At 37.7% G+C, this 15,110-nt stretch overlaps 1 protein-coding gene across 1 annotated transcript in view; it reads left to right on the forward strand.

Annotated features, from left to right (window-relative positions):
- The window catches only part of ANKRD7 (ankyrin repeat domain 7), a gene marked incomplete at its 3' end in the record, with an annotated part of 7,501 nt that extends 4,827 nt beyond the window's left edge, over positions 1–2,674 (forward strand). Inside the window, 4 exon segments of the mRNA XM_007954510.2 lie at positions 253–426; positions 1,300–1,406; positions 2,537–2,627; positions 2,629–2,674. Coding sequence (XP_007952701.2) covers positions 253–426; positions 1,300–1,406; positions 2,537–2,627; positions 2,629–2,674 — 418 coding nt within the window.
- Positions 2,675–15,110: the final 12,436 nt, after the last annotated feature.

The raw sequence follows: 15,110 nt of genomic DNA on the forward strand, positions 1-15,110 counted from the left end.
GGAAGGTTGGGCAATCCTACTTCCGTAGTGATACTGCCTCAGAAACCCAAGGAGGGGTCGCTATGAGTCAGGGCTGACTCGACGGCACGTAACAACAGCAACAACATATATATATAGAGAGAGAATGTGTTTGAGTTCTTCCCTAGTTACTGTTTATAGATTTTCATACTTTACAACATCATATTAAACATTAATTTAACACATCATATCACTTGTACTAAGTTGCTTACTCATGGACTTTTGTGTTGACAGGCAGTACAGTGTCAGAAGGAGAACTGTGCTACTCTTCTTCTACACCATGATGCAGACCCCAATCTCGTAGATTCTGACCGCAATACCGCTCTTCATTATGCTGTCTGTGGTCAAAGTATTTCATTAGTAGAAAAACTGCTTGAACACAAAGCTAATCTTGAAGCACAAAATACGGTAGTCTTCTATTTCTATACTTTAGAAAACTTATGTTTTAGAAAGCAACCGAAGAAGATATTTATTGAAAATAATTAATATCTGTTGGAATACAGGCTATGTAAAGAATAAAAACAATTAAGAGGAAGAGAAAGAGAATGAGACTATCAGAAACCGATAATTGATTTTTCCTTTTTGAAAGTTCTCTTCATTTCATTTTGGATTGTAATTGGAATTTCCAAAGTAACATCATTGTTAACATGATATCTGTCTAAACTATTGTATCACATGTGAAATATTTGAATGCCTTATACATGGGTAATGATAAAAATCATAAACCTCACTTTTTTCTCTTTTATTTATATAGTCATGAATAATGATAAAAATAATTGAATTAGAACATCACTTATAGTGCATGATCCAATTTCCCTATTGATACATTATGAGGTATTGATAAATACTTTTTTATTTCTCCGTATCGTAACACTTTAATTCAGTGACATTTTGCCTACATAACAACATAAAAACATTTAAATGTAGGAGGTTTGAATGAAATGCTGTTGAAACCTAATTGTGACAACATAATGAAGCAAATTGATAGTGTGTAATATTTACATTAAATGTGACATGTTCATCACTTAAGTCCTCCAGATTGCTTCTGCACACAATTTTAATCGAGGCTAAGAATGTACAGACTTTGATTTCATTTTGTGACTGGCCCAAGTTTAATTTGTTTTCTTGAGTTTTGCATCAAAATCTTTAAAAAATTCAAGTATATATTCAGAGGTTTCTTATAAGCACAATTATTAAAAATTTTTTTAAATTAAATTAAATCTAAAATACATATGATATTGGTACAATATTTTATATGATCACTTTGAAATAATTTTTCAGGATGGATATACTCCACTTTTACTTGCTGTTATTGAAGATAATGCAAAAATGGTAGAATTTCTTCTGAAGAAAGGGGCAGATGTGAATGCTTCAGATAACTCTCAAAGGTACAATTAACGAAACTAAGTGAGTGGCAAGAACTATAGGGACCTAAGGGGTTAAGAATATACAGAGCACTTAATGTCCATTCCGACTAATAGTGACCCCCATGGGGTTTCCCAGGCAGGAAAATCCTTATGCAAGTATATTGCTCTCTCTTCCTTCTGAGGAGTGGCTAGTCTGTGTGAACTGCCAACTTTCTGGTCAGTAGTCAAATGCCTTAGGCACTGCACCACCAGAGCTCACTTGCTCACTTGCTCGCTGTCTCATTCTCTCTCGTTGCCCCTGCCCCCAATTGGGAAAAACAATCTGTGTGTGTGTTTTTCTATCTGTAAAATTAAACAGTTGGGTTGCTGGTCTGATCAAGTCTGATAGAACCACTGAGACTATGGCCCCTAGCTGCCCTTCGAGTCTGGAATTGAACCCACTCCTGTGGTGTCCAGTCAAACAAAAGACAGGCATAGCTGAACATTTACATCAGGTAGATACACTCCCTGGAGAAATCAATCATAGGAGAAGAGAAGGGCTGTGTGTGCACAGGGAGACAGCTTGAGGGGCAGGAGTGTGGGGGAGGGAGAGACACAGAGAAGAGGTAATTATGGGGAGGAAGTGGGAGGGGAGCTGTTGCATTGTAGGAAATTATAGTCGATGTCATGAGACAAAGTATATGTGAGCTACTGTATGGAAAGTGAATTTGCTCTGTAAACTTTCACCCAAATCACAATTAAAAATTGAAAAATAATAAAAACAGTTGGAACAGGTTGATAAACTATTATTATTATTATTATAACATTAGCATCTTACACAGAAGCCCAATTTCTAAGTCACAGCTACTGTAGTTAAGTGAAGCTGGGAGCCCCAGAGCCCCAGACACTTCCCTCCATAAAATTTTGAGCCATTTCCTTGAAAATGGTTGGGTTTCAGGGATCAGAGATTGAAAACCACTCAGGTGCCTGCTTCCTAGGGACTCTTGATGTTTGCGACTATGATTGGCACACTTTTTGAGCAGATAAGCTCCACTTGCATATTTGCGCCATAGTTCTTCCTGATAGAGAGCCTACATTAACAAGATTAACTTGTAAAAAATTAACTTGATTAAAATCTGTAAACTGACATTTATTTATATCTCTTGCTCCAGAACAGCGCTCATGATTGCTCTCAGTGAAGAACCAACAAGTTTAGTCAGTCTTATTCTTCAGCAAGATGTGGACCTATCCTGCAGAGATATTTATGGATTCACAGCTGAGGAATATGCTTCTTTTAATGGTTTTACTATGTAAGTGATATTGAATAATATATCTTTATCTTTCATCAGTTGTGTATGAAATAGCAGTTCTTCATTTGTTTTGTTTTTATGGCCTGTAATTTGCTCTGGGGAAACTATACTTCTCATTCTTGTATTTCCACAAGGATCATTCTCTTCTACCATTAGGAGGAGGCAATGGAGGAAACAGCCCTAATTTCTCCCTTCCTTGTCTCACTCACTCAGCTTCATGTGCAGAACAATGACGTATGTACCACTAAAACTGCCCTTGTCAAGGACACCGATTACATCCTAATTATTAACTCCAGGGGACTTTTCTTTTGTTTAAAATCCTTTTTCTTACTTGTTCCCTCTTTTTGACATTTCTGATCTCTTACCTTCCAAGAATACTCCAAATGAATAGAAACAGATGCAAACATCCATCAATAATTGGAACAGGGAATGTACAAAGTATGAATCTAGGAAAATTGGAAGTTGTCAAAAATGAAATGGAACACATAAAGATCAATATCCTAGGCATTAGTGAGCTGAAATGGACCAGTTTTGGCCATTTTGAAGGAGATGATCTACTATGCCAAGAATGACAAATTGAAGAGGAATGGTGTGGCATTCATTGTCACAAAGAGTATTTCAAGATCTGTCCTTAAATAAAATGCTGTCAGTGATAGAACAATATCCATACTCCTACAAGGAAGACCAGTTAATACTACTATTATTCAAATCTATGCACCAACCACCAAAGCCAAAGATGAGGAAATCAAAGATTTCTACTAACTTCTGCAGTCTGAAATTGATTGAACATGCAAGCAAGATGTGTTGGTTATCACTGGTGACAGGAATGCAAAAGTTGGAAACAAAAAAGAGTTATCGATAGTTGGAAAATATGGCCTTGGTGATAGAAATAATGCTGGAGATCGCATGATAGAATTTTGCAAGACCAACAACTTATACCTTTTTTCAACAACATAAGTGATAACTATACACGTGGACTTCACCAGATGGAATATGCAGGAATCAGATTGATTACATCTGTGGCAAGAGGAATGAAGAAGTTCAATATCTTGGTCCAAAATAAGGCCAGGAACTGACTGTGGAACAGACCATCAACTGCTCATATGCATGTTGAAGTTGAAGTTGAAGACAAGTGAAACAAATCCATGAGAGCCAAAATATGACCTTGATAATATCCTTCCTGAATTTAGAGACCATGTAAAGAATAGATTTGATGCATTGAACACCAATGACTGAAAATCAGAGGAATTGTGGGATAACATGAAGAACATTATCCGTGAAGAAAGCAAGAGGTCATTAAAAAGATGAAAGATGAGAAAGGAAGAAAAGACCAAAATGGATGTCAGAAGAGACTTTGAAACCTGCCCTTGAATGGAGGGCAGCTAAAGCAAATGGAAGAAATGACAAGGTAAAAGAGCTGAACAGAATATTTCAAAGAGCAGTTCGAGAAGACAAAGCCAGTTACTATAATGAAATGTGCAAAGACATGGAATTAGAAAACCAAAAGGGAAGAACACGCTCAGCATTTCTCAAGATGAAAGAACTGAGGAAAAATTGCAATTGAGTTGCAATATTGAAAGACTCTATGGGCAAAATATCGAATGATGCAGGAAGCATCAAAAGAAGATGGAAGGAACACAGAGTCCCTACACCAAAAAGAACTGCACAATCTTCAAACATTTCAGGAGCTGGCATATGATCAAGAACCAATGGTACTGAAGGAAGAAGTTGAAGCTGTACTGAAAGAATCGGTGAAGAACAAGACTCCAGGACTTGATGAAATACCCATTGAGATGTTTCAACAAACAGATGCAGTGCTGGAAGCATTCACTCGGTTATCACAAGAGATTTAGAAAACAGTTACCTGGCCAGCTGACTAGAAGAGATCCATATTTGTACCCGCTGCAAATAAAGGTGATCCTGCAGAATGTGGAAATTATTGAACAATATCATTAATATCACATGCAAGTAAAATCTTATGAAGATAATTCAAAAATGGTTGCAGCAGTATATTAACAGAGAGCTTCCAGAAATGGAAGATGGATTCAGAAGAGGATGTGAAATGAGGAATATTATTGCTAATGTCAGACGGATTTTACCTGAAAGCAAAGAATACCAGAAAGATGTTTACTTATCTTTTATTGACTATGCAAAAGCATCCCATTGTGTGAATCATAACAAATTATGGATAGCATTGAGAAGAATGGGCAATTCAGAACACTTGATTGTACTCATGAGGAACCTGTGTATAGATCAGGAGGCTGTCATTTGAACAGAACAAGAGGATACTGCATGTTTCAAAATCAAGAAGGGAGTGTGTCAATGTTGTATACTTTCAGCATACTTACTCGAATTGTATGCTGAGCAAATAATTCAAGAAGCTGGATTATATGAAGAAGAACGTGGCATCAAGATTGGAGGAAGACTCATTAACAACCTGTGATATGCAGATGACACAACTTTGCTTGCTGGAAGTGAGGATGACTTGAAGCAGTTACTGATGAAGATTAAAGACTATAGTGTACATTATGGATTACACCTCAATATAAAGAAAACAAAAATCTTCACAACTAGTCCAATAAACAGCTTCATGGTAGATAGAGAAAAGATTGAAGTTGTCAAGGATTTCCTATTACTTGGTTCTGCAATCAACACCAATGGAAGCAGCAGTCAAGACATCAGATGACGTATTACATCAGGCAAATCTGCTGCAAAAGACCTCTTTCAAGTGATGAAGAGCAAAGATGTCTCCTTGAAGACTAAGGTGAGCCTAACTCAAGCCATGCTATTCTCAATCGCCTCTTATGCATGTGAGAGCTGGACAATGAATAAGGAAGACCAAAGAAGAGTTGATACTTTTGAGTAGTGGTATTGGAGAAGAATGCTAAGAGTACCATGGTCTGCTAAAAGGATTAACAAATCTGTCATGGAAGAAGTGCAGCCAGAATACTCCTTGTAAGCGATACTGGCCAGACTTCGTCTCACCTACTTTGCTCATGTTGCCAGAATGAAGCATGCCCTAGAGACCGATATTATGCTTGGTAATGTGGAGGGTCAAAGAAGAAGGGAAAGGCCTTCAATGAGATGGATAGACACAGTGGCTGCAACGATGGGCTCAGGTATAACAAGTATTGTGAGGCTGGCACAGGATTGGGCAATGTTTCGTTTTACTGTGCATAGGGTTGCTGTGCATTGGAGATGACTTGATGGCACCTAATGACAACAACCACCTTCCAAGATATTATTCAATTTTTCATTCTTTGGCCTCTCTGGATTTTCTTTCTCCTTCCCTATCACAAAAACAATCATGGTTTGATCATCTTTAAATATTGGGTTTTCTTAGTGTTCAGTCCTTATCTTCCTTAATTTTCACTCCATATTCTCTTAGCTAATATAATCCTCTTCATAATTTCAAGTTTTGGCTGAATGCTGATAGTTCCCCTGTCAATATTTCCAAACACATGTTACTTTAATACTACCCAGAATAAAGTAAGGTATAGACATATAAACATGTCTGTTCACATAAATGCATGAAACCAAACTCACTGCTGTCGAGTTGGATCTGACTCAGCGACACCTCCTTGGGGTTTGAGGTGGTATACTATTAGGTACACATTAAACCTTCTGCCATTGAATCAGTTCTGACTCATAGTAATGCCCTTTGGGTTTCCAAGGTGCTAAATCTTTACTGAAGTGTTGTTGTTGTTGTTGTTAGGTGCTGTTGGGTCATTTCCGACTCATAGCGACACCATGCACAGCAGAACGAAACACCGCCCAATCCTGCACCAGCTCCATGATCCTTGCCATACTTAAGCCCATTGTCGCAGGCACTGTGTCAATCCGTCTTGTTGAAGGCCTTCCCCTCTTTCGCTGACCCTCCACCTTACCAAGAATGACCTCCTTCTCCAAGGAATGGACCCTTCTGACAACATGACCAAAGTAGGTGAGACAAAGTCTGGCCATTCTCACTTCCAAGGAGCATTTCAGCTGTACTTCCTCCAGGACAGATTTATTAATTCTTTTAGCAGTCCATGGTACTTTTCAGCATTCTTTGCTAGCACCGCACTGCAAAAACATCAACTCTTCTTTGGTCTTCCTTATTCATTGTTCAGCTCTCACATGCATACGAGGTGATTGAAAATATCATGGTTTGTGTCAGGAGCACCTTATTTCTCAAGGAGACATCCTTACTCCTCAGCACTTGAAATAGTTCCTTCACTGCTGACCTGCCCAGTGCTACACGTTGTCTAATGTCCCGACTGCTACTTCCATTGATGTTGATTGTAGAACCAAGCAATGTGAATTCTTTGACAACCTCAATCTTTTATCGTGATGCTGCTTATTGATCCAGTGGTGAGGATTTTTGTTTTCTTCATATTGAGATGTAATCCATACTCCAATCTTCATCAGTAAGTGCTTCAAGTCCTCCTCACTTTTGACAAGCAAAGTTGTATTGTCAGCATATCTCAGGTTGTTAATGATTCTTCCTCCCAATCCTGATGCCATGTTTTTCTTCATATAGTCCAGCTTCCCGGATTATTTGCTCAGAATATAGATTTAATAAGTATGCAGAAAGGATACAACCCTGATACACTCCCTTCCTGATTTTAAACGATGCAGTGTCCCCTTGTTCTGTTCGAATGACAGCCTTCTGGTCTATATACAGATTCCTCCTGAGTACAATCAAGTATTCTGGATTTCCCATTCTTCTCAATGTTATTCATAATTTGTTATGATTTACACAATTGGATGCTTTTGCATAGTCAATAAAAGATAAGTAAACATCTTTCTGGTATTCTTTGCTTTCAGGTAAGATCCATCTGACATCAGCAATATTATCCCTCATTCCACATCCTCCTCTGAATTCATCTTCCATTTCTGGAAGCTCTCTGTTAATATCCTGCTGCAACTATTTTTGAATTATCTTCAGTAAGATTTTACTTGCATGTGATATTAATAATATTGTTCAATAATTTCCACATTCTGTGGGATCATCTTTATTTGCAATGGGTACAAATATGGATCTCTTCCAGTCAGTTGGCCAGGTAGCTGTTTTCCAAATCTCTTGGCATAACCTAGTGAGTGCCTCCAGTGGGCATCCATTTGTTGAAATATCTCAATGGGTATTCTGTCAATTCCTGGAGCCTTGTTCTTTGCCAATTCCTTCATTTCAACTTTGACTTCCTCCTTCAGTATTATTGGTTCTTGATCATATGCCACCTCCTGAAATGGATGAAGATTGATTAGTTCTTTTTGGTACAGTTACTCTGTATATTCCTTCCATCTTGTTTTGATGTTTCCTGCATTATTTAATATTTTCCCATAGAGTCTTTCAATATTGCAACTTGAGGCTTAATTTTCTTCCTCAATTCTTTCAGCTTGAGAAAAGCTGAGCATGTTGTTCCCTTTTAGTTTTCTAACTCCAGGTCTTTGCACATTTCATTATAGTAATTGGCTTTGTCTGCTCAAGCTGCTCTTTGAAATCATCGGTTCAGCTCTTTTACCTTGTCATTTCTTCCATTTGCTTTAGATATTATCTGCTCAAGGGCAAGTTTCAGAGTCTCTCCTGTCATCCATTTTTGCCTTCTCTTCTTTTCTTGTCTTTTTAGTGACCTCTTGCTTTCTTCATGGATGATCTTGATGTCATCCCACATTCTTCTGGTTTTCAGTCATTGGTGTTCAATGCATCAAATCTATTCTTTGGATCATCTCTAAATTCAGGAGGGATAGATTCAAGATCATATGTTGGCTCTCATGGACTTGTTTTAATTGTCTTTAACTTTAAGTTGAACTTGCATATTAGCAGTTGATGGTCTGTTCCACAGTCATCACCTGGCCTGGTTTTGGCTGAAGATATTGAACTTTTCCACTGCTTCTTGCCACAGATGTAGTCAATCTGATTCCTGTGTGTTCCATCTTGTGAACTCCACATGTACAGCCGCCGTTTGTGTTGTTGAAAAAGGTGTTTGCAGTAAGTCATTGGTCTTGCAAAATTCTACCATGGTCGTTCTAGCATTATTTCTGTCACCAAGGCCAAATTTTCCAACTACTGGTGATTCTTCTTTGTTTCCAACTTCTACATTCCAGTCACCAGTGATAATTAACACATCCTGATTGCATGTTCGGTCAATTTCAGACTGCAGAAGTTGATAAAAGTCTTCAATTTCCTCATCTTTGGCTTTGGTGGTTGGTGCATAAATTTGAATAATAGTTATATTAACAGGTCTTCCTTGTAGGTGCATGGATATTATCCTATCACTGACAGCATTGTACTTCAGGACAGATCTTGAAACATCCTTTGTGATGATGAATGCCACACCATTCCTCTTCAAACTGTCATTGCTGGCATAGTGGATCATATGGTTGTCTGATTCCAAATGGCCAAAACCAGTCCATTTCAGCTCACTAATGCCTAGGATATCAATCTATATGTGTTCCTTTTCATTTTTGACAACTTCCATTTTTCCTAGATTCATACTTTGTACATTCCATGTTCTGATTATTAATGGATGTTTGCCGCTGTTTCTCCTCAGTTTGAGTGATGCCACGTCAGCAAATGGAGGTTTCGAGAGCTTTACCTTATCCATATGAGTAAGGCTGGGTTTACTCTGATGATGCAGCTCTTTTCCAGCTGTATTTTGAGAGCTTTCTAACCTAAGTGACTCATCCTCCTCCTCTGTATTGGACAGTGTTTCTAGACTATTTATAAAGTTGCACAGTAATGTATCAGACAGTATTTCTCTGCTATTCATAAGGTTTTCCCTGGCCAATTCTTTGAGAAGTGGATGGCCTCTTCCTTCTTCCTAGTCTGTCTCAGTCTGCAAGCCAGGCTGATACCTGTGCACCATGTGCACCCCACTGGGTTTGAAACACCAGTGGCACAGACTCAAGACTCACAGCAACATGTCACCACAGTAGGACAAACCAGCAGACAAATTTGTCTCCCTTACTTGTTAGAATCCTCTCCAACCTCCCCTTACCTGGGTGCCTGCGGCTGCCTCCTCTCTCTGTCCTGTTCCCTCTTTCCTTTTCTGTTCTTTCCCTGCTTTCCTCCCTGGCCACTTTGCAGCGTAGCCTGGGGCCCCTCCCCTCACCTGGATCCCTGCAGCTGACTCCTCCCTCTGTCCCAGTCCCCTGGGCCTTTCTCCTCTCTTTTCTCCCACTTTCCCACCTTGCTGTTTGTGGGGTGTGGCCTGGGTTCCCTCTCCTCACCTGGATCCCTGCAGCTGACTCCTCACTCTGTTCCAGTTCCCCTGGCCTTTTCTTTCTTTTTTTTAAGTAGATTGAAGTAGATTGCCCCATCTTCCTTCCACAGAGCATCAGGTAGGGTTGAACCACCACCCTTCTGGTTAGCAGTCAAATGCCTTAGGCACTAACCTGTTCAAATATTAAACTCTAAACTTTTTGCTTCACTGTGAAGTTTTAGCTAGAATTTTTCTGAGCAAGATAGAGTATTATTTTTATGAAGAGCAGTGGTACTTTCTTTCATTCTGTAGACCTGAAATAAAAATGATTTTTTTTTTGATTTTGTATTATTGACTATTGATCATGGTAGTATGGAAATTATCCAGAGGCCACAAATCCCTTCCAAATGTCTTTGTAGATATTGCATCCTTAGGAGAAATTTGCTATTTCAAATTGTGAACTTATGAAATTGTCCCAGTTTTTACTGATGAGAGGCAACATTAACTTAGTTGTTAAGGGCATTGATTTGGGAATCTGATATATCTAATTTGCTGTTTTGGCCAATTATTAGCTTTGTGACCTTATACAACTTATACAATATTTCTAAAACCCATCTATAAGCTGGCAGAAAGTAAGATAAAGAGAACGGTACCTGGGGGGTGTGCTGGGAGAGCCACGTTTTAAGACATGGAAAAACAGTATCATCATTATCATCATAATGCAATGTCCTATAATGTAATATAACACAATATAGCTTCTTTTAATTTCGTAAGATATACCAATACAAAAATGGTACAACATATCATAACAGTATTATATAATGATATAAAATAATATTATTTAATAATATAATAATATCATAAATGGAAATATTATGCCTGTAAATTTAGATCTCCATAAATGAATCATTTTATAATCTATGAACTATAAATTGTGTTGCTACTGCTTAAATGGGAAGCACCCTGTAATGAGAAATTCAAAAACACTCCTTAGTGTTGACAACTTGGTCTCCATTAAATAAACGTTGAAACAGGTATTTAAGGACTGTTTAAAGCAAGTGTCCATGTGTCTCTGTCCTACCTTAATAAAGAAATCTGTCTCAGTGTTGATTTGAAGATTAAATGGAATCACACGTGGCAAGGTAGAAACAGGTTTTGTGGGGTCTGAAGCTTTAACAATTTTGGGGACCACTTTTCAGAAAAATAATTACAAATACAAAATGTCTGTAGCTACTACAATACTACCCTCTCCAAGAGGAAATGAGAAGAAAGGAAATTGCAATACAAAGAGACGGAGGCTTTAGTGATTGGTCAAAATACTTCCCTTTTGCAAATTATACAAAAACACATAACCATGTGAGCACAAGGCTAGGTTCCCTCCCAGAGCCCTTGGAAAAAAACCCATGTGAATGTGACTCCTTAAGCTTCATCAGTTTCATGGTATCTCTGTCTTTGAAAGTGTGTAATGTGTTTATACACTGTCTGCCCTAGAATAGGTGGAGATGGTTGAGAGAAAGCTTGAGGTCAGCAAGGACTGTGTGACATACTTGAGAAGGCATTGGCTGAAGTATAAGGTTTTTATCTCATGATTAAGTATTAGGGATTTCATTCAATTTTTATGAGGGCTAGAAATCATAATAATTTTTTTTATGGATAGGTATTATCAGTTAATGGCCAATTATGGAAAGAAAAGAAAGTTGGACGGAAATCTCACTATGAAAATATAACCTTGACCATGATACGTGATGCAGAAGATCTGAAGGAAGGTGAGATGATATAAACAAAAGAAAGAAGTATTTTTTCTTGTTGTTTCATTTATTTTTTTAAGAAGGGAAACAGCTTTCTTAATTATAAATTTGACACTGAAAATTTATCCTATTTTGAAAGGACAGATATTTTTAAAAACAGTTCTTAAGAATATTTATGATTAGAATATTCTCACACTATTTTGACTGAAAATGTAATGTAAAGATATAGTGAATGATTGCTTAAGATCTACTTTTCATTTTTAAAATGAAAAATTTAAAAACCAGACTAGTTTTTAAAAACCAGGCTATTTTTAAAATTTTTATTTTAAATAAAAACTATTTTTAAAAACCAGAGTAGTTTTTAAATACAGACATTTTGCATAGAGACATTTTAATAGATATAAAAACATTACAAAATTTTTATTATTCTAAAAACACTTCAGAATAGTATATTTAACTAGATAATAGTTAATCTAATATATACTGTATTTTTAATTTTGTGTAATAACACATTTAAAATTAAATAACAGAGTATTTGTGAAGAATTGTGTTTTAGTAAAGATTCTCTAGAGAAGCAGAACTAGTTAGATATAGATAATGTTGTTTTTGTTTTTGTTAGGTGCCATCAAGTTGGCTCCGACTCATAGCGACCCTGTGTATAACAGAACAAAGCACTGCACAGTCCTGTGCCAGCCTCACAATCCTTGCTATTCCTGAGCCCATCATTGCAGCCACTATGTCAGTCCATCTTGTTGAGGGCCTTCCCTTTTTTCATTGACCCTCCACTTTACCAAGCATGATATCCTTCTCTAGGGAATGTATGTTTTATAAGATATATGTAAGATATATATATATATATATATATATATATGGCCTTGAATTGCAATATTGAAAGATTCTATGGGAAAAATATTGACTGATGTAGCAAACATCAAAAGAAGATGGAAGGAATACACAGAGTCACTGTACCAAAAAGAATTGGTTGACGTTCATTTCAGGAGTTGGCATATGATCAAGAACCAATGGTATTGAAGGAAGAAATTGAAGCTGCACAGAAGAAATTGGCAAAAAACAAGGCTCCAGGAATTGACAGAATAACCCTTGAGGTATTTCAACAAATGTATGCTGCACTGGAGGCATTTACTTGGCTATGTCAAGAAATTTGGAAGACAGTCACCTGGCCAACTGACTGGAAGAGATCTATATTTGTACCCATTACAAGGAAAAGTGATCCCACAGAATGTGGAAATTATCTAACAATTAATGTCATATGCAAGTAAAATCTTGCTGAAGATAATTCAAAAATGGTTGCAGCAGTATATTGACAGAGAATTTCCAGAAATTCAAGCTGGATTCAGAAGAGGATGTGGAATGAGGGATATCATTGCTGATATCAGATGGATCTTGGCTGAAAGCAAAGAATACCAGAAAGATGTTTACTTGTGTTTTATTGACTATGCAAAAGCATTCGATTGTGTGGATCATAACAAATTGTGGGTAACATTGAGAAGAATGGGAATTCCAGAACACTTGATTGTCCTCATGGTTTAAAATCAAGAAGGGAATGTATCAGGGTTGTATCCTTTCACTGTACTTATTCAATTTGTATGCTAAGCAAATAATCTGAGAAGCTGGACTACGTGAAGAAGAACGTGGCATCAGGATTGAAGGAAGACTCTTTCACAACCTGAGATATGTAGGTGGCACAACTTTGCTTGCTGAAAGTGAGGATGATTTGAAGCACTTACTGATGAAGATTGAAGATTACAGTCTGCAGTATGGATTACACCTCAATATAAAGAAGACAAATGTCCTCACAACTGGACCAGTGAGCAGCATCATGATAAATGGAGAAAAGGTTGAAGTTATTGAAGACTTCATATTACTTGGTTTTGTAATCAACACCAATGGAAGCAGCAGTCAAGACATCAGATGACAATTGCATTGGGCAAATCTGCTGCAAAAAACCTCTTTCAAGAGTTGAAGAGCAAAGATATCTCCTTGAAGACTAAGGTGCACCTAACCCAACCATGGTATTTTCAGTTGCCTCATATGCATATGAGAACTGGACAATGAATAAGGAAGACCGAAGAAGAGTCTGTGCTTCTGAGTTGTGGTATTGGAGAAGAATACTGAAAGTACCACGGACTGCTAAAAGCACTAACAAATCTGTTCTGGAAGAAGTGCAGCCAGGATGCTCCTTGGAAGCGAGAATGGCCAGACTTTGTCTCATCTACTTTGGTCATGTTGTCAGAAGGGACCATTCCCTGGAGAAGGATATCATGCTTGGTAAAGTGAAGGGTCAACAAAAAAGGGAAAGACCCTCAATGAGATGGATTGACACAGTAGCGGCAACAATGGGCTCAGGTATGGCAAGAAACGTGAGGCTGGCACAGGACCCGGGAGTGTTCAGTTCTGTTTTACATAGGGTCAGTATGAATCGGAGAGGACTCAACAGTACATTATAACAACAGCAACAACACCTCACTCACATTGAAAGAAAGGGGAGGGGGGAAGACTAGAGGGAGCCTGATGGCAACAGGACTCATAAATGTCACACTATTCAAACCTTCTCTACTCTGCAGGTAATAGGTCTATAGTTATAGTTATGATGCATGTTATTCATTCCATGCACATGAACTTATGAGAAAATTTGCTGAATTACACTAGCTTTCAAGAAGTTTTCATCTTTTGGCCTCTTAATCTACACTTAATTTCCACTTCCTACCATTTCTCGCTCTCTCTTTTTAATGTCCATACAACTAAGAGAAGTAAAGAACTTCTGTGACTTACACTTCATTTTCTAGGGAGAGCTAAGGCTGTGGACACTACAGAAGCACCACTGGTATATTTTGAATATCTTCTGATGTTAAACATTTAAAGAACACCCTCAGTCCTTTAACTGTAAAAAACCCACTGCCATCAAGTTGAATTGCAACTCACAGTGACCCTATTATCATATATTTATATTTATTATTATATTTTCTTTTACCTTAGAAATTTAAGGTTGTTAACATCTGTGTATTTTCAACCATTAATAGATATATATATATTTTTTTATTGTTAGCTGCCATTGAGTCGGCGCCCGGCTCACTGCGATGCCGTGTATGGGGTAGAACTGCTCCATAAGGTTTTCTTGGATGTAACCTTTACAGAAGCAGTTCAACAGTCCTCCCTTCTGTGGAGCGACTGGGTGGGTTTCAGGCGCCAGCCTTTAGGTTATCAGCTGATTGCACTCTGTTTGTGCCATTAGATCATGAAAATTATCCAAAGACAAAAGTTATAAATTGTATTTTTGTCAGTTTCAAAGGGGATAACTTAATTCTTTTTGTGAATGGCTATAAAGTGCTTAAGTATCAATGCTAAATTAGAATGGTCTAGCGGAGGCACAAAATTTAAGAAATATAGGAGCTCTGGTAGCATAGTGGCTAACGCACTTGACTGCTAACCAGAAGGCTGGCAGTTCAAACCCACCAGCCACTCCTCGGAAGGAAGATGGGGCAA

The sequence above is a fragment of the Orycteropus afer genome, unplaced genomic scaffold (genome assembly GCF_000298275.1).
Source record: "Orycteropus afer afer isolate SDZICR_OR568_19922 unplaced genomic scaffold, OryAfe1.0 scaffold00462, whole genome shotgun sequence".
Lineage (NCBI taxonomy): Eukaryota > Metazoa > Chordata > Mammalia > Tubulidentata > Orycteropodidae > Orycteropus > Orycteropus afer.